The 24,951-nt window shown below is 36.7% G+C and overlaps 1 protein-coding gene across 4 annotated transcripts in view; it reads right to left on the reverse strand.

The window, feature by feature from the left end:
• Positions 1–1,425: 1,425 nt before the first annotated feature.
• adgrl3.1 (adhesion G protein-coupled receptor L3.1) overlaps positions 1,426–24,951 on the reverse strand; it is a 184,765-nt gene continuing 161,239 nt past the window's right edge. The window contains exons 18-24 of one of the 4 annotated variants that reach the window (XM_036583063.1): positions 24,500–24,591; positions 16,716–16,884; positions 12,465–12,593; positions 10,609–10,705; positions 8,147–8,272; positions 4,842–4,859; positions 1,426–4,156 (exon numbers count right to left, since the gene is read on the reverse strand). In XM_036583063.1, coding sequence (XP_036438956.1) covers positions 3,288–4,156; positions 4,842–4,859; positions 8,147–8,272; positions 10,609–10,705; positions 12,465–12,593; positions 16,716–16,884; positions 24,500–24,591 — 1,500 coding nt within the window. In that variant the 3' untranslated portion in view covers positions 1,426–3,287. The remainder of the gene's footprint in view (positions 4,157–4,841; positions 4,860–8,146; positions 8,273–10,608; positions 10,706–12,464; positions 12,594–16,715; positions 16,885–24,499; positions 24,592–24,951) is intronic. The other 3 variants (XM_036583062.1, XM_036583064.1, XM_036583065.1) reach the window with 3 other exon arrangements.

The raw sequence follows: 24,951 nt of genomic DNA on the forward strand, positions 1-24,951 counted from the left end.
GGGTGCATGCAAAACTTGCAGTGTTGCACACACACACACACACACACATAAGTCAAAGGCAGGACAAACCTCAAGAGAACACAGCTACGTTTTCCCTCTCGGAGAAAAAAACCTCCATCTTTCTTCTCTTCTCAAAACACTGAAGTGCCTGTCAAAACTTCTGTTAAATATGCATGAGAGCGGTAACATTTGGTCGAGCGTATTCTCTGAAACACACACACACACGCAGGCTGACTGACATTTGGGTGTGTTTGCAGACGGGTGTGTGTTTGCATGGCAAGACATGGAAATCAATAATTTGTAATTACACCCTGTTTACATTCGTGGCCAAATGTGCATAATTCATTAATGACCACAGTGGCCATTGTTGTAATGAATGAACACATATGGATGTGAAAATGAGCGAGCCTTAAAGGCACGACTCATAACACTCTAGTCAGGTAATTAAAGCTACAGTGTGAACTTTAAGATCAGTTGTACATAGATTAATCACTTTTAGCATACTCCGTCACAAATTCCAGTGTGAGTTTTATAAGAACTAAACAATTTCATTATAAAATGAAAATTTAACAAGGTACTGGCAGCAATAAATAAGAACTGCAATAATGAGCTATCTTACTGATGATAGGAATACAAAGTTACTACTTATTAGCTTTTATTGCTAACTGCTAGATACTTCTTATTACTAGCAGCAAGTAATTAGCTTCTGTTACTAGCTATTAGTTGCTAAATTTTGTTAATCACTAGTTACTAGCTTCTTTTACTTGCTCCAACTGGGAAAGTCCACATTCTCAACTCTGAACTCAGCATATGACATCATATCAACATGGCTGCTCACACCATCAATTGTTATAATGACCCACTTCTCAACTTTTAAAAGGTATTTGCTTTAGATCAGTCAACACAGACCCAGTAGGTGCTTAAATCTATAACACTGACCATAACGTTTGCTGTTCTGAGAAGGTAAATACATACTGAAAATTATCACGTCACTAACAGCAGTTTGCTGGCTTGTTGCTAACAGCACTCTTTCATAACAGCATCCTTTTTTTTGCCCATTTTAGCTCAACCTCAGAGGTTGAACATGACACATTTCCAACTTCCCACTTCTGAACAGCATAACTTTTGTTACCATGTATTAAATGCTAGGTTTAGTTATCAATACTAGACACTAGCTTATGTCACTGATTTTATTCATCATTACTAGTTACTAGCTGTTGTTACCACCTGTAAGTTGTTAGCTTCTGTTACTCTGTGCTAGCTACTAGCTGTTGTTACTTTTATTACTTCTTATTAGCTTTTATGCTATTTCTTGTATTAGCTGCAATTACTGTTCATTGTTTATGCTAAATTTACATTTTAATATTTGACATTTTTCCACAAAGTGCAAAAACCCACAAATTCAAACTTATGGTCAACAAAATATTCTAAATATTAATTCAGTCATTTTATTTGTTGGCAAACAACTTTCACTGTTACAACAAATATTAGTTATGAGTTCATTCAATTTAGAATGCATATGAAAAGAATAAATAATAATTCCATAGATATCATAATAATCATAATAACAATATTGATGGTAATAATAATAATCATAATGATAAAAAAAGGTCTCAGTGCCGATTTTTTCAAATCTCTCCTCTCCTCTACCAACGATCCGACGATTATTCAGATCTGTGAAAGCACCTCATGGGGATAGATATTCAGTCATTGTTTTCTGGGTAATAAAGGAAGTAGATGTGCAAGCTACAAGAATCATTTCATTTTGAGAAACAGTAAACTGTAGATTTGGGGAAAAAAATCTTGCTTCTGTCCCAACAGCACAAAATTAGGTCTTATCTTAACAGCCTGTTCATGTACTTGGAGAAAGCTTTCATACTTTATACACTTTCCACTCATCCTTGTGGGGCACCTGTCCCTACACACTCTTACCTTTCCATCTTCTTGTCCTGTCAAGAGTGAACTGCTAGGTGAATATATTAAAACAGACATCGGATGATGCCAATTTAGACTGGCTGTAGGGCATCCAGTCGACCCCTACTGTTATGATATGATCAGTATTCGAATCTGTGGACATTTGGGATAGGAGCGCTCAACCTGCTGTTCTTTCTGCTGTCGTTTCTTTTTGTGGACAAGATTGACAAAGTGTGGAAACAGAAAGAGAGTTCTGCCTCGGAAACAAAATCATGGTGATGATGCCTCAAACAAGAAGAGTGTCAGTGTTGTGTTATTTGGTTATAAATAAGAAGTTGGTGTTTGCATTTCTGTGTGAATGTGTGTATGTATGTGTGTGTGTGTGGGTTGGTCACTCCTAGTGGTAATATGGGGGGGTAATAGTACGGAGGACCAGCACAGTTTCTGGATTGGTCTAAGTTCTACACAAACACATACGCAGGGAAAAGTATATCAAAAAATGTGAGACGCATCATCATATGCAATGCAACGGGGTCTGTACATTTTACATAGAAATCTGTCCCATTTCTTTGTTATTAGTGCGTATTACCTCTCAATAACTGATATTATTACAGAAAAATAAACATAAGAAAAAAGAACGCTTCCTCAAATTCCTCAAGATTAGATGGTTTGTTGTGACTTCATACTTGGAAACAGTAATGGTGCTAAACAGGAAGGAATGTGTGCAGCTGAGAGTCGTCACCCGAAGTCGAGAGAGTTATGGATATTTTGTGGGTAGATAAACTACAGTTCAAGGTTCAAGGTCCAGGTTGGTGTCTTATCAACGTACATAATCTAAAATGGCAATTAGTCTGTTGCTATCAGTTCATATGCATTTGACACTGGAGCAATCCATAAGGAGGTTGAAGGATACCCAGAGAGCTTTTGGACAAAAGTCGTTATGGAGCAAAGTGATGCAAGGATGGACGTTTCTCTGACTGGAATCCGTGGCCGCCATGTCCACCAGAAGGTTCTGTGCCGGTCATATCCGAAAGGTAGGTTTGCCAAGCTATTCAAAATGGCTGGATCCAAGTGGTTACACAAAAAAGGGGTTTATCAAGCCCTCCTTGAACTAGGGGCTTCTTGTTGTGCATGGCAGTTACACAAACCACAGTAAATTTGCTCAGTGGAGATGGTTTACTGGTACTGGTACTAGTACTGAAATCAGTTACTGGCCCTAACGGGTACTGGTTGCTAGTGCTAACTTGTATCGGGTACTGGTCTTTATTGGTTTTGGGTAAGCTATCTGGTTATCAGCCTCTATCAGTGGGATCTATCAGTGCAGTAGGTAGTGTTTTTCCCGTGCCTTGTGCGTTGCATCATCACACAGAGCTCTATAAGCTCGTGACCAGGTGCGAGGGGTCTTGCGGCTGCTCCTCAGGCGATGATTCGTCCTTTTCAGGCGGGGCGATGAAGCCGTCGCTGCCGCCCCGACCCATCTGGTAGTAGCTCTGCAGTTCTTGTATGTGGTTCCGTGAGCCAAGGTTCGGCATGCTCTTGTAGTACACGTCATCTGAGTCCACAACGACCCCTTTGCCGTTGGCCAGCTGAAGCTGCAGCTCGCTCCCTTCTTCCACCTCCTCTTCCTCAGCCTCGTCATCGTCATCTTCATCGTCGTGGAGACCGTTGATGAGGTCTTCCGTGCCACGTGGCAGGTCGGTGAGCGTGGGCATGCTGGTGTAGATAGAGTCTCTTATGGGGTTTAGCGTCTCGTTGGGCAGCAGAGGGAAGAAGCTTTCGCTGTTCTCCTGTGGCACACGCCGGTGGGCAGAGAAGGTGTGCAAAGTGGGTGGGGCATGGCTGTCAGGGGGTGGTGGCCGTGGAGGCAGGAGAGGAGCCTGTGATTCTTCCCGGATGATCTCCAAGCTCAGGCCACCTCCACCACCGCCATCGTCATGGCGATGGAAGGCACCAGGGTTGTCCAGCACCATGACGTCATCCTTGGCCACGCCCCCGTTGGCCATGTGGTTGCTGAGCTTGGCGCTGGGGTTGCCCTGACGCTCTGGTGCACTCAGGTACGGTGCTGTGTAGTTGGCTGTCAGCTCCTTCAGAATCTTCTTCTCCAGCGTGGTGGGCGGCTCGCTGCTGCGTGAGCTGTATGTCAGGTAGTCGCCCGCCGCCATGCCATAGCTGTTGCCATGGTTACCGTTGAGCGGCAGCGTGTCCATGACGCTGGAGTCACGCGCGTTGTTCAGCATGCCCTCTGGAAACATAGGATGAGTCATGCTTAGAGAAGGACTGTTTACAGACGCTGATTCTGTCATCTCTACAAAAGTGCTTTGCAGATAAGTGACAATGATCCATTGTGTAACTTTCAGCTACCTGCAGAAAGTCTAAACAAAGACATCAACTCCTAACCTCTTCATCACAGAAAAATAAAGCTTATGCACTGCAAGGTGCCAGTACTTTTTACACAGTAAATTTCCTTGTTATTAGTACGTACTACCTCTATTTCTTCATTAGTGTGCTTTACCTCTTGAGGGCTGATATTACAGAAGAAAAGTGATCATGTATACTTTCCATACACAATACATTTGAATGCTTTATTGTTTTGTGATCTACGGAAGAACACACTCACTTGATATTTAATATATATGATTTTATGATAGAAAATTTGATACTTTTAATAAATATTCAGTGGTTTAGATGATGATGATTAAGTGACTTTATGAAAGATGGTATCTAATAGGATATTGCCTCTAAACTAGGTGAATACAAAACGAATATACAGCTATTTTAATGGCACAGTTGAAGAGAGGAGAAAAGGGGGAGAGAAGGAGAGGAGTGGATAGGACAAGAGAGGAGAGATGGGAGGAGACGAGGAGAGACGGGAGGAAGAGAGGAGGGAGAGTTGAAAATGTAGGTAATGAAAAGAAAATGAGTCATACTTGAATCTCTGTAGGAGGCTGCACATCAGCATGGACAGAGAGAGACAGAGAAAGAGAGGAGAGCAGGAGACAAAAAAGAGAACGGGTGGTTACACAGAAAGTGTTTATGGTATGCACAGAGAAAAAACGCATACGTAAAAAAACAGCAGAAAAAGTAACCGTTTTCTCTGTAACTCATATCACTCTGACGAACATTCATACAATGCAATTTATTCTTTAGCCCTTAACAGTTGCAATTAAGGCCAGTCAAAAAGCTTTGTGTGAAAAAAGCGCAGATTATAGACTTTCAATCAATTCCATATTTAAGTTAGTAAGTTTGGGGATATTTTATAATGATTTAAATTTGATAAAATTATTGTATGCACAGTCTTGTTTTGCAGAAAGAAAAAAATCTTTGCCTTTTTTTCATGTTTCAGTCATTTTGACTAAACACAAACAAACTAAAAAAGACTCAAACTTAGTGATACAAACTGTAAATTTTCTTTAAATGTAATTAATTATATAACTATGAATAGGATGTGTAACAAAACAACAGTAACTTTAAAAGTCCAAGGGTTAAAGAAAGGGTTCTGAAGGGATTGTAGAGTTTTTTTATCCAACGCTTTAGTGCGTTTGTAGTTTTGGTTTCTGTAAATCATCTCTTATGTTTCTTATTCTGAACACCATGGCTGTTTTGCGTTCAAAAGTGGTTATTTAGCTCAATCTTACATTGTAAATATGACATGAATCTAATCTTTAACTGAGAAGCCAAAAGCAGAAATACCAGAAATAATATATAACATATTTATATATATATATATATATATATATGCAATATAAATAATTATATATGAATTATATGACAAAACCACATCACAATTATTGTAAATGTATTTAAACATGTAAATGTTCCCATTTATGTTTCACTTTTTCCAGTTCACCTGAGAGCTCAAAGCAGTCAGCATTGGTTTCCTGTCTCACTTGGGTCTAATTATGAGGTAAAACAGAGGCCAAATTCTCTCAGTCATTCATCGACATGGGGAAGATGGAGAATTCATAAATCAAATTAGACAAAAGTGTGTTCATTTACAAAAATCAGGTAATGGCTATAAAAATAGTTATACACCTGTAAATATTCATTTCCATTGTTAGGACAATAATTAACAAGTTTAAAACAACCAGAGCTGTAGTGAAGCATCTGAAATTTGCCTTGACTCTACTGGAATTTTGACTGGAACCAGGTTTTATAGTCAGCTGTGAGTTTTTTGGCTACAAACACTCCAGGGTTTGGTGTAAAAAGAAGGATGGTTACACAGAAAATAACCTCACCCCTACTGTTAAGTATAGTGGAAGATTTGTGATATTCTGGCCTGCTTTTCTTCCAAAGATCGTGGCAACCTCATTAGAAAGAATGGTGTCTGTGTCTTGTGTCTTGGACTGTATCAAGTTCCAGGAGATTTTTAGAGAAAATCTGGCCAAACAGCTAAATCTGGGTCTTGACTGCACAATGATCCAAAGCATACTTACAATTTCACGCAAAAATTGTTCATTTACCACAGAATCAAGGTTTAGATATGGCCATCTCAGTCCCCTGAACTAAACCTCACTGAACACCTGCATGGTGAGCTGAAGAGGAGAGTCCAAAAGAGAGGACCTAGGAACCTGGAGGATCTGCAGAGATTCTATATTGAGGAGTTGTCTCAAATTCCCTGCTCTGTATTCTTGAATCTCGTAAAGTATCATAGGAGAAGACTCAATGCTGTGACGCCAGCAAAGAAGTTGCTCAAAGTACTATACATGTAGTTTAAGTATTTTTGAGAAGACTTATTTACTGCTATTATAGGTTACATTTCTCATTTTCAGTATGAGATTGAGCTAACCAACCGCAGATATTTTTCGTTACCATTTTTACCCATCTCAACCAAGGGTGCCAATAATTACAGAGCTGACTTTAGATATGTAATGAGGTATTTAATATAATGAGCAGTCAATTTTGTTTTTGTTATTTAATAAATGTCCAGTGCATTATATCCACTTTAAAGTTACTCAAGTGTATTTAAAAGCATGCACATAGGTATGTTTAAAGGTGGCAATCATGGAGAAGATGAAGGAGCCTAAAGTTCCCTCAGGGACAACATTAAAAACACTTAAATGGAAAAAGCAACAAAGCCACAGCACCACCTCTTTCAGTACAATTTGTTTGACAAGTACAAAGTTCATTGTACCATAACTAATTGTCCCCAGACAGGTGCATCATGCAAGATTTCACAACACAATCTCAGACTAACAATAAGGAAGGTAAGAGAGAAGCCAGCAGTCACCTGGAAAGAGTTGTTATGCAGAGAACAACAAGCAGTGAACTGCACCACAATAATCTCCGGTCCTTGAGCAATGAACTGAACCGAGCTGCACGTCCAAAATTTACACACACCACAGAACACCAAGATGGTCTGATCAAACAAAATGAACATGGAACTCTTTGGCAATAATTCAGCCCATTGTGTTTGGAGAAAGAAGAATTGCACATGTGAGCCAAAGAACACCATACCCACAGTAAATTACAAAGATGGGAACATCATGATATGGGGCTGCTTCTCTGCAAACTGTACTAGGGCATTTTACACTATCAAAGGAAACTTGAATAAAGTGATGTACCAGGAGAAATGCCAAGAAACTGAAAATGGGAAAAGAGTTCAACAAGACAATGACCCCAGACACAGAACCAAAAACTCAAGACTGATTTATTTCAAAGTAGGTGAAGGTGATTGCATGGCCTAACCAATCTCCTGTCTTGAATCCCACTGAAAATTCCACAGGATTTGAAATTGCAAGTCCATCAGAGGGACCCTCATGACCTTAATGATTGAAAAGAAGACTGTTTGCCAAGAGGAATGCCAAAATTGAACCACAATGCTGCAAAAAGTTAATTACTGCTAACTGTAGACGTCTTGAAGCTGTAATTGCCAAAAACAGCTTTGCAACAAAGTACTAATGTCATTAATTTGTGGTGTCTGGTGTCTTTTTTTCAGATCTAGAAATATCATATAGCTTATGAATTCATACTTTAGGTTGGCATTTTTAAGTAGAGACATGTACATTATGCATGTAATTTCAAAGTGGATATTTGCACTGGAAGTGTATTAAAGTAAGAAAAAAAGTATCTGAATACTTGTTTCCACTCACTCTATATATGTAATTTATGTATGCAACTTGGAGTGACAGTATGCATGGAGTATTTATGAGAGTCCATATGTGATTTTGTTGTGTGTGTGTGTGTGTGTGTGTGTGTGTGAGAGAGAGAGAGAGAGAGAGAGAGAGAAGCAAACCTTGAGTGTTGAACATGTTTGCAGACGGATTATTGTATACAGCAGACTCTCCCAGCAGTGTGTTATAAGGGTTAGTGCCATGAGGACGCAACAGTGCATTAGAGATGAGATGGTTAGCCATGGTACCTACAAGACACACACAAACAGAGAGACAGAGAAAGAGAACGAAAGAACAGACACGGTGATAGACAGAGAGAAGAGTGAAAAGAACAAAGCAAAGAGGAAAAGACAAAACAGTTAGAACGATGCAGACAAAAAGACAATAAAATCTACATACCATTCCATGATGCAATTGAAATATCTCATCACACTTTTGAAATGAGAGACAACTGGAATTAATTCATTTTATTCTAATGCTGTCCAGCAGATGACTAAGGCTGTGACTGAAATGGATTTCTACTCCCCAGTGGTGTGAATGCCAGAGCTAGGCCTTTAGTTCAGCTCATAGATGTCCAAAAAAACCCTACAGAAGAAAAAACATCCTCTACAAAAACACTCATTTCTGCTAGCGCCCCTATGGGATTTCTTACAGTATGTTATAGCAGTATAGTATGTGGTATGAAAGGCAAACCAGTGTATTATCAGCAAGTTTAGCTACTAAGCTTTGCTTTGCTTTCACTTTATTTCTGAGTTGAACTGCAGCAAATCTTAGCATCATCAGATATAATTAAGACAGGCAGAAGTTTGATGTTAAGGTGAACACACATACACACAGACGCATACACACACACACATACACACAGACACGCATACACACACAGACATACACACACACACAACAGATGTCCGATGCATTTGGACTGTAGGGGGATTCAGTGTCAGCAAGTTTGAAGAGTGGTTTGATGCTGTTCCAGTTTCTTTCACTGCAATGCCTAGTTTTTGCTGCTTGTTTTATTCTTTTATATTTCACTAATAATGCAGAATAGCAGTTTAACACTGGAGAGATTATTTGCAAAGGTTTTAATTCATTTTCAGGGATTCATTTCTGTATGTATTGTCTCTGGGTCTGTCTGGGTGCAATGACAAAAAGTAATGCTTTGAATTTACTTGACTCAAATGTTTAGATCATTTTCCACATCAGAAAAATATATTACTACAACACAAGTATTGCCGAAAGTAAGTAAATGGAAAGATAAAATTGTGCTGATGTAATAAACACTGGCAGGCAAAAAGAATTGCTCCAATGTTTTTGATGTAATGATTACTGCTAAACACTAAGAAAGGAGGGCCTTACTGTTTTACAGCTGTTCACAGAGGATGGATTCATCAGTGGAAAGGGACCACCCTCGTACCACCACTGACCAGATATCGTTATTATTATTATCCAGCTAAGAGCATTTTTGCTGTCTAAACTGATGACTGAGCAGCAGTGTTGGGGGTAATGCAGTACAAAGTAATGTGTACAGTAATGTGATAACTTTTTCCTGTAACGAATTAATGTAAAGCACTACATTTCAAATTCTTGTAATCACATCATAGTTACTGACTGAAGAATTTCATTACTTGCATTACTCACCCCTTGTCAAATTACATGTAATATTGTTTTTCACATCCTCTACAGAGAAAAAATACGGTATTGTTCTGCAAATTTGAGCACACAGTTTCTATTCATTTGCTGAGTTTAACATGTTGGGGATCCTGAGTGGTGCAGCCAACTAGGCGTTATCATTATCATTGGGAGATTTATCTGTTATTGTTCTCCTACAAGCGTGTTGAGCTGTTCAATGACATTGAATTAATGGCAGTTCAAAAAAGATGCACTGGTGCTTCAGATAACTTGGAGGAAGCTTGCACTAAATTAGCAAGAAAATTGTGAAAAAAACACATCATAAAGAACATAAAATACAAAATGTGCCATAACTTTTGCACAGGCTACATTTTATGTTTTTTTTTACACATTAAATTTAGCGAATAGTAATTGTACATTCAAATGTGCAGAAGTGTGTTCTCTGTAAAGGATGTGTTAATTTATTTTCACTTCGAAGTCCAAACTTTTGCACACAAATGTTAATGTGTAAAATTACTTATTGTAAGTAAAAAATGAAATAAGTTGATAAAAAAAACAATATGTAACTAACTAAAATACGGCTTGTGACAATAGTGTTTTCAATAATTCACATCAGTAAGTTATATTACAGCCATTAAAGGGAAACAGCAAAGGTCACTGTCAGGTCTAGAAGGGAACTTCCTACCACTACTCACTACCTGTGCTTCTACACAAGCTTTGGTGTGTGTGCAAGCTAAAAACAGGACACAAAATTGTCAGTTGTAATTATCAGCTAGAATTTCATTATTAGACCACTTTTTCCACTTAGCAAATAATACATGACATCCATATATCATGCATTGTTAATATGCATCGGAGCATTTCTTTCTGACTGCCATGGCACTTTATTCATACAGCACATTTGAAACCAGTAAAATCTATGCATTACTTTTTTCAACATGTGCGTGAGTGTTACCTCTGTTTAGAGTAGCTGAGCTGTTAATATCTCCAGTGATAAAGGATGACTCAGACTGCTTCCTGACAGTGTCATTCCACATCCTCCGAATACGACTCTGAGAGAGACAGAGAGAGAGAAGGAGAGAACGACAAGTATTAATATTAAATCTCAAATCAAACCTTCAATCTTCACCCAAAACTACTCTGAGCCTATTTTTGTGTACGTTAGACTAAAACAAAAGAATCCCACAGGACTGTTAAAAAGGTCTCTTGAGAAATGATGCATTTCAGTGGCATCTTTCAATGTAGCTTTTCTACAGTGACCACGGGCACTAAATATTCCTTTGAGGCTTTTCATTATGCTGCATTTTCTTTACGAGTTTATATATTCTTAGGATTAGTATGCAGAAAAATGGCTTGGTGTCAGCAGCGAGGAGGCATGAGTCAACAAACCACAAGTCCTGACCACTCCTGGACTTTAAAGAAATACTCTTGTGTTTTTCAGCCTAATTTCTATCTACGGCGTATGGTCAATTACCACAGATTATAATTTTTATGTTGAGTTATGTTGAGAAAAATATTTTGAAAACTGAAGCAACACAATAAAAAAGAGATCTTGTTTCCATGGTGAACAGGCAGAGTAAAAGCTATGAAGATAATCACTACAAATTCTAAAAAGAATTATACAGATGTACAGCTTAATTTATATATTAATACATATAGATACATTTGTAAATTTGACAAATGTATCTATTGACTGACATATGTAAATAAACTCTGTTCTGATTTGTTGCCCTGTATTCTAAAAAGAATTATACGGATGTACAGCTTAATGTACAGCAAAAAGCTTTCCAGGCTGAAACACTCCTTATAATCTGAACATAAATGGTCAGGGCTAAAGCGCTGTAGATTAAATAGGCGGATATATGTAAATATAATGACATCACAAAAAAAAAAATCCAAATGGGCTGATTTTCCTTATGTGGCTTAAATGAACTGGGGACTGAATAGTATGTTTTAAAACTTTGTTTTTACATACAGCATTAAAAAGTTTTATTATAAAAATAGTTTTAAATTTCCATGATATTGGAATTTTCAATAGTATTTCATTTCCATGAAATACTATTGAGCAACTAATTCATTAAAGTCCTCTCCACAAATGTATCTTTTACAGAATTCTGCAGAATTCAGCAACTACAGATTGGCTTCTCTTGTAAGTTTCAAGTAAACACTGAAATTATTGTCCATGGTAATAGACTACATGCTACAGGGACAGATGGAGACTAGGCTGAAAAACACAAAATTATTCCTATAACCTCTTTCTGACAGATCTCTAGTGGCCATTCTGCCGACAGAATGGTAATTGACTCCGATATGTTGAATTAAGATAATCAAATAAAATATTTTTCCCGTAAGTTAGTTATCAGATTAGATCAGATGAACTAAGGCACTGTTCGCTATCTGTGTGTGAACTATGTTGAGATTGTGTTGAGCTGCTAGCGAGCAATGAGGGGTGAAAGAGGAGGGTGAAAATTCCCTGCTTTAAAATTCACACCTCTCCACAAAGATGGATGTGCCCAATTTAAAACAGACAGCACAACTATAGCCTTCTGTACATCAATTTCAACACAAACTTTTATAAACGTTCACTTGCCTGCTCACCTAGAAAGACAAAAATACAATTTGCTTTGGTTTTGTAAATTAAGTTTTCCGCTGAACTGTCTTCTACCAACATTCTATGTAGAAAAAACTCTATGGAGGCTCCAAAACAGGTGGCTTAATTTACCCATGATGGTTTTTCTTACTGGGAATCATTTAAATTCTCCTCCTGAACTCTACTTTGTGTTTTGCGAGTGAGCACGAGTGTGGTGTTACCTGTGAGTTGGTGGAGTAGCGTCCAGGTGTCCGCGCTGTGCTGGTCTTGGTGGATGTGGAGATAGTCGACTCCACACTCTTTCCACTGCAGCAATGTGTACGAAGACACCTGCCATACTCCTTACGCACCTAAACACACAAAATCAGACAATTTGTCTTCTTCGCTCATATATGCATTGTGCATACACATAGACCATTCTACCAATTTAGTTCAAACTGCAGTCCCACAGTAAAAAACAAATATTTAAAGAAACTATGATGTATTCAGTCTTCAGATATTTAAAGGGATTATGTTATGGTCTATTTAACAGTTACAAATACAGATAAAATCATCATATGAATAATATTGAGTTTTGCTCAAAATTAGCTAAAATGGTCACTTTTGAAATTTGGTGCAGTTTCAGTAGTGTTGCTATTGTTTTGGCAGTGAATGCAAAATCATTTAATAAAAAACCTAATTAAGTTATAGGATCATGGGATTGTGCTTTCAACTCAATTTTGAACAAATTTGTTAGAATGTTCCATATAGTATTGTACAAATGTCCTAGGCTACATGGGAAAAAATATAAAGCTATTCATCTGACAGTAAAAAAGCAAATAGTAAATAATTCTCATTTTATTTGGAAAGTTCACTATAGCCCCCTATAGATTACCTTTAGATGTTCAAATTGTTAACAAAATCTCTGGTGAAACTCAACAGTTTTAGAGCTAGGGTTAGGATTAGTACCAGAGTTAGAGTTAGAAAGAAGGAGAGGGTTAGGTTAGATTTTGAGTTGAGGTTAAGATTAGGACTAAGGCCAGGTTTAGACTTCATGAAAATAAAGATGAATTTAATAGATATGTATATATTTAATAGATATTTGGTTAAAGGTAAATTATGTACCTACATAGCATCTGGAGTACACTATCCAAATACCAGCATTTGTTTATTAAAAAACTAGAATTCATACAAATAAAACAAAATATTGTGTTTAGAAATATCACATTCACACTTGCTGTTTTCCCCACGATACCAATATCGAAACCTTGAGTATCAATCTGATATTTTTCCTTTGAAAACTATTTTAAAATGAACTTTTTCATTTGAAGCACTAAAATGAGCATCCAAAAGTACACTATCAAACACTATTCAAACACTTTCTTAACCCACAGGAAAAAAACACAGCTTGTATCACATCACACAATGTATGTCCTATTGTTAGATTTGTTACAGGACAGTAACGGCTTCTTGACAGCTACACATCCTTTCAGACCCATTGTGCGGAGTTTTCTTCTCACAGTGGAAGGATGGACACCTGTGGATTTCAGATCTGAAACAACAGTTTGATCTGCTCCTATCTTTTATAGATTGAAGCTAAATGTATTGTTTATCCGATGGTGACAGTTCTGATGATCTACCAGGTCTTGCAGGTGGTTGTTAGGAGTCCCATTATCTCTGTATCTTTTAATCATTTTTTATTTGTTTTCACATATTTTCCTTTGACTTTCATGTTCCGTATGTAAGTGGATTATCTTACATTTAATCTCTTCTGAAGTATCTCCTGTAAAATGAGTACCTTATTCTTGTTAATAAATGAAGGATGCTCTCTAATTTTTACACAGTACAATACGTTTATTTATATTGAATTTAATGCGATAAAGTGTTCTACACGCACAAAAACACCGCAGAGATGCATCGTTTTAAACAATGGCTGCTTCAGACTTTTGCACAGCCTAGGAATGTTAAAATGTTCTTTAAAGTTGACATCAGGCAACCAATTAAACTCTCATCTAGCATCTTATATATGTGACTTTAGTAGTTAGCATGCTGGATGACCTTTCATTGTCATAAATGCAGCTCTAGAGCATGGTCACACAGACAGACCCCCGCTCTTCCCCCACACACTCACACTAAAACCTTCCCACCCTTGACTGAGTTATTAACCATCGGTGACTCAAACCGCATCGCTGGATCCAAAAACCTCTACGCCAGCATTAATGTCCCTTATCAGAATCCCACTCCCTTTTGCGCTGGCCTTAATAAGGCTATAATTGCTTTTTAACTAAGTTAAGATGGACGTCATGTTATTGTTTGTGCAGCTGTTAAAAGCAATCGTACATGACCTGCCAGGAAATCACAGCATTTTATAAAGCTCATCTCAGAGAACAAATCAACTCACCAACATGTCCTAGTAGACTCTAAACAAACAACACTACGGGTCGAAGTTGGAGAAGATCAAGAATTTATGGGTTTGGCTTGAAACATTTACCGCCTCCAAAACCCAAAACTCTAATAACTTGCAACTCTAAGCCAAGAATACCCTGTCTACTTAAGGGAAAAAGGGGCTCAGTTTGTTCCTTGGGAGAATATTTATTCTATTACAAGTCTTGAAAGAGGGAGAAACTATTTTTAACTAGACTTAAAATGAGTGTATGTGAGACTAACAGCTGGTAAAATGTGAAGAAATGCCATGTCTTTGCAGTTTTGCTGGCAACTAATAAATCGTAAACATAATTTTAAAAGCAACAGTGTTTGTTAGTTATAGCAGCCATTTGGGTATTGCTAGGGCTCAGGTCGTCTGCAGCGTGGAAGTCAATGAGCAACAGTCCTAATCTTAGTTCATTTTCTGACTGAAGCTGAAAGTCTGCGGCTATATTTACATAACCATCTTCAATTTCTGATTTTTTTTTTTCAGATTCGATTCTGGCTGGATATTTCACACTTTTGCCCTGACCTGCATTCTCAGGTTTTGGGGCAGATTTAATAAAAGAGGTGCTAATTACTTAGAGTCTTCTGACGCTGGGCCAGTAAGGGTGGCTAGTTTTGTAGGCTATCTACAAAAATTTCCTTGCAAATGAAGACACACACAACTCTGTATAATTAACATAAGATCAGAGCAATATAACCATGTGTCTGGCTCATGTACTTTTGTGTGAGATTTGAGATTTTACAAAGCAAGAAATAAGTCACTTGTTGGGCAACATCGTACTGCCAATATGGCGTGTTTTGAACAAACCAAAATAAAACATTTTTTTGTGCATTATTGAGCAAAGCACTACAAACTATTATGAAGCTGTAATTTGGCCTTCAGTTTTGAGTATTTTGGTCCCTCCTCATTCAAACAGATAGAAGCCTGGTCTTGTATGACTGAAAATACCTGATTGGCGGCATTACCAAGATGACTGCTGAGTGGACAGACTTTCCTGTAAGGACTTTGGTGAAAACCTATTTACACCATGTTGGAGAAGAAAATCATTTTTTTATCCATCTGTTTGGGTTTCATTAGGTCAAATTAATTACTTATTTTTTCTTTTTGACTTTTATAGACCATTGGATTATGATTAAATCTGATTGACTGATCAGAAGATTTGGCTAATGGTTACTTTAATATCCTGCAGTGAAATATTTTTTTTAAAAGTACGTAGTATTACACAATCTAAAGAGATAGCATTCGTTTTATTTGACTACTTAAGTGAAATCCGCTTCGTGACCTTTTGAAAATGTCCCTCACTTCTGCAGGTTATGGGTAATGCTGGTTTATGGCTCCTCTATGACAATGGAGTAAACAATGCAAAAACAACAAAAGATCTGAACTGGATCAAGTTTATTTTGAGCCGAAACCTTATATATTAAAATACGCCAAGATCAGACATTCCTAAATTTAATACCTCTAGTAGTAAAAATAGAACATTTTTCAGAAACTTTATGAATTTAAAATTTCCATATCTATTTTAAGACTTTTTATGGATCCACAGGAACCCTATAGTATTTAGCGATTTGGAAGGAATGCATGCATGCAATGAAGCAAAAGTGCAATGACCACCTCTTTCATCTTGTTACTGGTGCTAGAGCCATTGAGCCTATTTAGCAAATCACAAAAGACACATTATTTTTCTTTTTTTTCCCCAATTTAGTCCAATTCCACCCACTAGCTGCGTTTGTGCATTGTTCAGAGGTTGAAGGCTGGTACATGCTTCCTCTGAGTCATGTAGCTACCAGATCTTTTTTCCAACTGCCAATAACATGTCACTGAACAGCTGAATGTGCATGAAGGAGAACATTAACTGCCAGTTAACTAGCTCAGGTAACATAATCTTATGCTGGCTAGCATTGTGTACACATCAAGTACACATCCTCTACAGAGAAGACACTTCTGTACATTTCAATGTACAATTACAGTTTGTTTGCTGAATTTAACATACTGGGAAAAAAGAATATTTTTTCCCAAATTTGCTCAAAGTTTTGAATACAACTATGTGTGAGACTTGTACCTTCTTCTGTAGGATGCAGTGGAAAATGAAGATGAACATGCTCTGCAGCGAGTTAAAGATGGTAAAGAGGTAGGCCATGATCATAGTGTTTTCATTGATGTACATCAGTCCAAAAGCCCAGGTTAGGCCCAGCAGACAGAGCAGGGCTATATCTCCTATCACCCATGACCTGAGAGAGAGCGAGGGAGAGACAGATAGAGGAAAGGAGATATAATAACAGAGAATTTTAAAAATAAGAAACACAAGAAATACAATTAACACCAGAGAACAATCAACTTCACCAGGGAAGAGAAAAGAAGAAAGTTAAAGATATACTTTGGTGCAAAAAATCAAATGTACAACATTTTCTCCTTATCCCAAACGTAATTGATCAGCCAAGACATGTTTGGTGTCTGAAGTATGCCTCTACAGTTTTACACTGGCGATATAAGCCTAATATAGCCAACAAGTAACGAAAACTTACAGCTGCAGCTTAGCAGTGTGCAAACTGTCAATCTGGGCTTCAAGATGGCTGCTACCGCTGTTTTCAGTTATTGAATGTACTTTTGTCCTTTTGTATACATAACAAGACCTCATACAGTGTCAGAAAGTACATAAGTAAGCCTATTTGATGATTTCGATGATGATGAGATAGTATTCCCTTAAACACTTCAGTAGGTTACATCGGTATCTACATCATAAACAGAGAACGAATTAAGTAAGAATACATATATACACTCACATACACACACTCAAAGAGGAAAGCCCATCAATCATATATTAGGGACAAAGAAGGGTTATGATAGATCTATCACTTTCCCTGTTTTGTATTTAACTCAATCAAAAAGATGTTGAGAATTTTAAAACATTTGTTTATGAAAAAAGAATTCACCACCGTTTAAAAGTTTGGAATAACCTGTAACATTAATAATGGTTGTTATTTTATTCAATAATAATGTGAATATTGTAGACTGAAGATATTTTAAATGTTTTATTTAATATTTCCATTTTTTCAGAAACAGCAATAAGTTATTAAATGCTAAATAATATACTGTAATTTATTTATAGTATTTCTTCCGTAAGTTTTCTGCCTCAAGATTTGACCATTACTTTTCAAATACAAGGCATTTTGAATTTTATTAAAGCTTCATTCTCAATTCAGCTTTCTGTATTCTCTTATTTCAAGATTCTGGACAGATCTAACATTTCTTCATTTTGTCCAGCTTCCTAAAAATTAGTTATATGAAACTGTAAAGTAAAAGCGTCTTTATAGAACAATTTTTCCTTTTTTATTTATTTAATTTCCAGTCAAAATGGTCATTAAGTTTTATTTTTCAGGAGATTAGATATTTTATGTAATCCACTTGCATAAAGAAGGGAAAAATAAGTTTCTAAACTGAGTTTCTAAAACTGGAGTTCAAAAAAATATTCAAAGAAAACAAGTCTCCCATCAACTGCACTGATAGACCATCAAAACTGCCACTGTAATATAAACAGTACTTAAAGTACTTTCATTTTTGAAAGAGAGGAGAAAATCAAGCTCCACTCTTGACTCAGATCTGAAAAAGTCCACGTGTTTCTATCCACACTTCCACTGTGAGAAGACAACTCAACGCTATGAGTCTGAAAGGATGCGCAGCTGTCATAAACCCCTCACTGAGAAAAGGAAATAGACAAAAAAGAAGGAAAATTGCAAATCAAACAAAACAGCTGCTGGTCTCCTCAAAACAATAAAATGGCCGTCTCAAAGTCCAGACCTTTTTTTTTATGTGTTTGGGATTACTTGGATTGCACATAACAGAAAATGCAACCACCTTCTAAGACTGAACACTGTAGGTATGGAAAAATATTCCACATATTTTTTTCTGATTAACTTGTACTCAATGGCCATTTTGACTGGAAAATTGAATAAAATATATTTTTTATTATCATTAAATTTACTTTTATTATTTGATATGTTCTTACGCATTATCAGTCCCTTGTTCTGTATCAGTTCAGCAACATTGTAAATGAGTGTCACCCTCAGTGTTCTCTGAGATTAAATAAGATTGATTGATTGATTAAAATGACATAACAGGTGGCTTCTGTCTTTTGCACAGTACTAACCGCAACAAACTGGATTTCATATTAATGAAAACAGTGATTCTAAACTTTTGAATGGCAGTGTAAGTTGAAAAAAAATTACAAGAGAAAATGCACACACACATGTACACACTAGCAGAGGAACGAAACACGACCCCATTAATGACTTGAGCCAGTTTACTTTATGAAGGAATATTACAATGTTGGCACTTTAGCGGCTTGTATTTGGAGTGGAACAATGGCAGGATTGGAATATAAACTATCTGCCAGTGCAGGCCATTATTCGCTTGGAGTCAAATGTCCTGCTGGCTCCCGCCTTAATGTCTGCTAGTCTGTACTTAGCACTGAGATTCACAACCATTTAGAAATGCCATTTACTCTTTAAGGTCGTCCACACACTCACACACCCGGGCGCACAGTGTGTAAGTCATTTATACTAAGAATTGCGCTACTGTGACAGGCTGAAGTTTGGCACTAAAGCAGGATCATTAGATTAAAAGAGAGACAGAGTGAGAGAAGGAGAGAGGGAGGGGGGGTCATGGGCCAAAGACAGAGAGTGTATTATAGAAGTGCCATTCTTTTATGATGGTGAATAAAGTGGGCAACTACTCTACTAAACAGGGAAACAAAAAACAAGGTAGGATAAATGGAATGATTGCAAATGACAGCATTAAAAGAAACAGCATTCTTAGGGTTAACAAACTATTAGTTTGTTACTAGTTTGACATCACAGCTTTACAGTAGGGGTGGGAATTACTGACGGGCCCATAATAGGACATTATGATTTGATACTTAATTATATTTTTGATTATATTTTTTAAAGAATTGTGATATGTTAAGTATAGCGATATGACATGCTGAGTATCCTTCAGATGTAAATTATATCTCCAAAAGAATTTTATCTAATAAATTTTCTCTCTTCAGCATTAACCAATTCCCCTTTACTTTTACACATTTAGCAGATGCTTTTCCAGAAGGATAATGGTAGGTAAATGTAGAATTAGAGGTTTTGCCAACTAATTGATGTTATAATATACAAACTTCTAAAAACAGTTGAGACTATGTGGAAGGCCACTAAAAACAGAAAGCAGTGATCTGTAAATCTGCTTTAACAATACAACGATTCTTAATGTTTTACCTTATCAACTTCATTGTTTTCTGTAACTATATAGTCATTCTGAAATGAAAGCCTGTCCCAGAAAGTTGGGACAGGGGCAGTAAAAGACTAGGAATGTTGTGGAATGTTCAAAAAAACAAAAACAGGTGAAGCAACTATGCAACTAAGGAGCATCCAGGAAAATCCTAGTCCTCTGTGAGCTCTAGCTCGCTACTTTGTCAAAAAATCCTTAGTGAATAATCCAACAATTTAAGAACAAGTTTCCTTAATGAACGATTGCAAAGATTTAGGTACTTTACCCTAAATGGTGCATAATGTCATAAAAAGACCAAAAATGTGACATCTGATTCTACAGAGAGCACTGAGTGCATTAAAAAGCGTTCATTCTTCTGTGATAGATGTCACAGATAAACACAGTTTGTCCCTGCATTCACAAATGCAAGGTAAGACTGGACCCTAAACAGTGGAAGCAATATGTTAATGACAAGCTGATCTGAAATGAACTAATGCACAACAGAAGCATGTATTGTGGTCAGATGTGTCAATCTTTTCAAACTGTTTATGAGAAAACTGTGTTCCCCAGGACAAAGAAGGAAAGGAGCATTCAAACTGTTACTAGAACAAAGATCAAAAGCCAGTATCATGATCTTAGGGTGTATTAGTGCCCATGGCATGGGTAACTTGCACATCTGTGAAAGCACCATTGATGCTGAAAGATACACATTTTGGAGCAACACATGCCTTTTCAGGGGCATCTGTGTTTATTTCCACATGACAACGCCAAGCCACATTCATTACATTTTACAACAGTGTGGCTGCAGAAATCAGAGTGCTGGTGCTAGACTGGCCTGCCTGCAGTGTCCCACTGACAATGTGTGGCACATTTTGATGCGCAAAATCTAACAAAGGCCCTGTACGGTTGCACAGCTGAAGACCTGCAGAACGGAAAAATGCACGTTCTTAAAGTAAAATATAAAATATAGTCTTTTTTTGTGTTGTTTTCAATTTCATACAGGTCAAACAATTTTACAAATCACTAATGTTTTTATTAGCATTTCACTGTCTCAATTTTTTGGGAACTGAAGTTTGTGTGTTACTAAGTTATCACAGCTACCCAAGGCTGCAGAGCTGTGTAAGCAATATAAGGGGCCCAGTATAGATGTAAGGGGACCTGGTCAACACAACTTCCCCTTTTCCCTCCTTTATGCTATGGGCTCTGGTTCTGCTGCTAGCAGTAATGCCCTTGGGTGTTCATTGGTTTCATTAGGAAGAAAAAAGCCATCTAATTGACTAAGAAATCAACAGATTTTGGTATCATACTTGTCTAGCAATGGACTACAATAAAACTGTCAATTTGAAAATAATAAAACACCCTACATAACGATACTATGGTATTGCAATACTGTGTTTTATACATTTTTCCTCCCACCCCTACTTTACAGGGAGTTCAGGACTTGCACGGTAAATTGAAAAAACAAACAGGAGGGACTAGTGGGCTACTCCAATCAGAACACACACTTCTAAGAGCAAGCATTCTGATTGGTCAGGGTCCCTTACCAGTGGCCATCTGTAACAAGGCATGCCTCAACAGAATGCTGAAATAATAAAAAAAAAGAGGAGAAAAATGGAAACAGAAAGAAAGAACAGAAAAGACAGATAGATGAGGCTGATGAATGATTCATAAATGTCATAAATAAACCAAAACAGAACTCAAGGAGATGGAATACATAAACAAGCAGGAAATAATAAATAAATAAATGAGCAACACACACACACACACATTTGAAGATGATGGTAGAAAATGGGCCTTTTTTCTTATTCTACACAATTTCACACTTAAGGAGAAAAAGTGTAATGTCATAACAAAGAAAAACTGTTAAAACTGCTCAGTCAGTTTAGAAGAGCATTCACTTCACTGCATTAACAAAGCAACTTCTAAAACAGTGCAAGGGAGCACAGTTTGACTGTAGCCTAAACTATTGTTAGTCTGACAACACAATACTTTCAGGATAATGGGAAGGTTTTTACTTTGTGGAAACTTCTGTAGCTAAAGATACGTCAGCTACATGAAAACATATATTGTTGTACAAAAGCAGATTTTAAATATATTACATTTTTGCTTTGGAATCTAGCTATTTTCAGCTTTTCTTTGGGGTAGTGTGTTTCTTTCTCCAATTTCCTTTCCAGCAAATCAAAAGCATGCTTTATAGAATATTGGAAGACTGAGTTGGCAAGTCAAAAAGTTCTATTTTAGCACTGACAAACTCCTTAGCTCCTTATATGTGTGACAGCCTGCAGAAACCCCTCACATGGCTTTGTAAGTTTCTTTAAAAAACATACTATTGCAAACATTAAACCTTCTGAATTTTTAAAATATCTCTATCAGAGGCCAGAACTGGGAAAACTGCATTTAAAGATTTTCTAAGCATAAGTTAATACATCCTCCACAGAAAATATTTCTCCACATTTTAACGCACAAATAAAACATAAAATGTGGGCTGTGCAAAAGCTTTTTTAATTTTATTTTTTTTATGTTAAACTCAGCAAATAAATATGAAATACTATGGCTGTAATAGTCTGATGTTTTTACTTCTCGCCTGTTTATGATATGAAATTTGTCATCTCACCTTTTTATAAAACTTTAAGTAGTCCACAGTCTTATCTATGTGTTTTTTAATAAAACCAATAACGTATATATTTTTTTTTCTTACATAAAAAGTACATGATAGATGTATTATGTTGATTAGGGCCCAAAATGTTCAGAAATGGTCCTGTACACAAGTGTCAATTTGGTGAGTCTTCAATAAAGAGAAGTGTCCCAAACATAATTCAACAAAGCACAGATTCAATGTGTCAATGTTTTTCTTGCATTACTGTTCAAAAGTTCGGAATCATCTCTCAAATAATAGTAATAATAATAATTGCTGTTATTTTATTAAAAAATAACATATAGTGTTCATTGCAATATTATATACTAGACACCAGAAGGTATTTTAAGATTTTTTGGGAGCGAGATTTTTAATAACTTCTTAAATGACATATAAACTAATTCTTTCTAGTGATATTAATTATCCGCCCTGAGAATTGTTCATCACTTTTCAGAATACATGGTTGTTAAGCTTATGATCATTCTCAAAGTTATACAGCTTTCTCAATTATTATGGAATCATCTGCAGTTCTGTACAGCTTTGTTTAAATTTGCTGCAAATATGAATTTGAGTGGTGAGACATAACTAGAATAAGTTTGTGCCTGTAACAAAATTATAATAATAATAAAAACAGTGATTTCAAATGTTTCAGTGGTGATTACAAAATTTGAATGCTAGTGTATGGTCATTTTTATTGTTTTATGCATGCTCATTCCATGCACATACACCAAAGGCAAAAGCTCAGTGACTGCAGGCTTGATGCAGTATTCATATTTGAATGAATTCAATTTGCCAAATGCTTGAGCATACAGTGAAACTACCTTGACTTTAATGTAGCTTTTGGATACCACTTGCAATCTCATCTCAATCATCAAGGAACCCCAAATTCAAAATCATTTTTCTACACCACATCGCCACTAACCTAGGCCTCAGCACTTTATTACCAGCCTTAGGTGTGTTTGGAGCTCTGAACAGAACAACAATGAACTGGCTAGAAGTCCTTTGGACCCCTCTGAACATAAAACTGCATCTAAAATCATGAATTTCTTTTAATAATCACCAAAACTGCGGCAGCCATTCTGCATTTGGGTCACATAACTTTCTTCAAGCAACTCTAGACTGAATTATGAACATCAAAAGGAATAATCAATTGCTGAGACACGCCAAATAACCTAGATTCACATTCGACAGTCTAGTGCCGGGCTGACGGAGTACAGCTGAAGTGTACTATGCCCATAGAAGTGTACACTATGTGATTGGGCACGTTCCACTACATTTCAATCTGTCCCCTTCTTTGACCTCTTGGTCCCTGAGATTTGTAAGTACACTTAAGTACTAAGTTCTCTCAGGAAAGCTTTGACATATTCAGTGTTAGAATTCCAGTGAAGAAAATGCTGGGTGTTGTGAGAACATTCGGAACGTGACCAAACATTTAATGTCTAATACACTCTAGTGTGTTTGTGTACTGGATCAAACTGCAGATAGAACTTTCTACAGTAAATATGTTTATACATTCAAAGCGGAGGGAGAAATGTAATGATGACAACATGGACTGTGAGTGTATGCATACTGAAAACGATAGAATTAAACATGCACAAAACATGTGTTTTTATGCAAATTAGGACACTGGGTTGGACATATGCCCCTTATGTATAATATATGTAATTACTTAGGTAATACTAATATGCTTCATATTCTTTATTTTAAAAAATAATCAAATAATTTTATTTATAATAAAATAGCATTTTATCGGTCCATTCATCATGACATTTTAACACACAGTATATATATGCCCCATATGTATTATACATATGTGAGTACCTTGTAAAAAGCACTTTACAAAGTGAGGACCTATTTTGTAGGTCCCTCCTATCAGAGCATTTTTGTCCAAAAAATTTATGAAAAAAAAACAGCACACACACAGACACACACATACACACCCACATAGAAGGACTTACTTGATGTTGTCCAGGCAACCAGAGTCTGGTTTCAGAATAGCAGTGTGGTGGAACATCTTGTAAAGTGCAATGCCCAGGAAAATCACATTCAGCTATACACACACATGCAAAATAACAATCAGAGAAAAATTGCAGACATTTAAAGTTAACAATAACTAATTCACTGTAATGGCTTACTGTTACAGTAAATGATTAATTAACTACAACTAGTTAACTATAATATAGTTTTATAGCTAATTATAGCTTTATAATTTATAGAATATACAAAACTGCTTACATTTAAAAGTCAGGCAGCACCCTGCTCTCTCTCTCTCCCTCTCTCTCTACCTCTCTCTCTCCTCCTCTATAGCTGTGCAGTTGTCAGTGGTGTCTTGTCTATCTTGTGGGGTTTTAAAGTTCACCCCAACACACTGTGACTTTCACATAATTGGTAAAATGTCCTCGACAGACCA

The sequence above is a fragment of the Colossoma macropomum genome, unplaced genomic scaffold, assembly GCF_904425465.1.
Source record: "Colossoma macropomum unplaced genomic scaffold, Colossoma_macropomum, whole genome shotgun sequence".
Taxonomy (NCBI): Eukaryota; Metazoa; Chordata; class Actinopteri; order Characiformes; family Serrasalmidae; genus Colossoma; species Colossoma macropomum.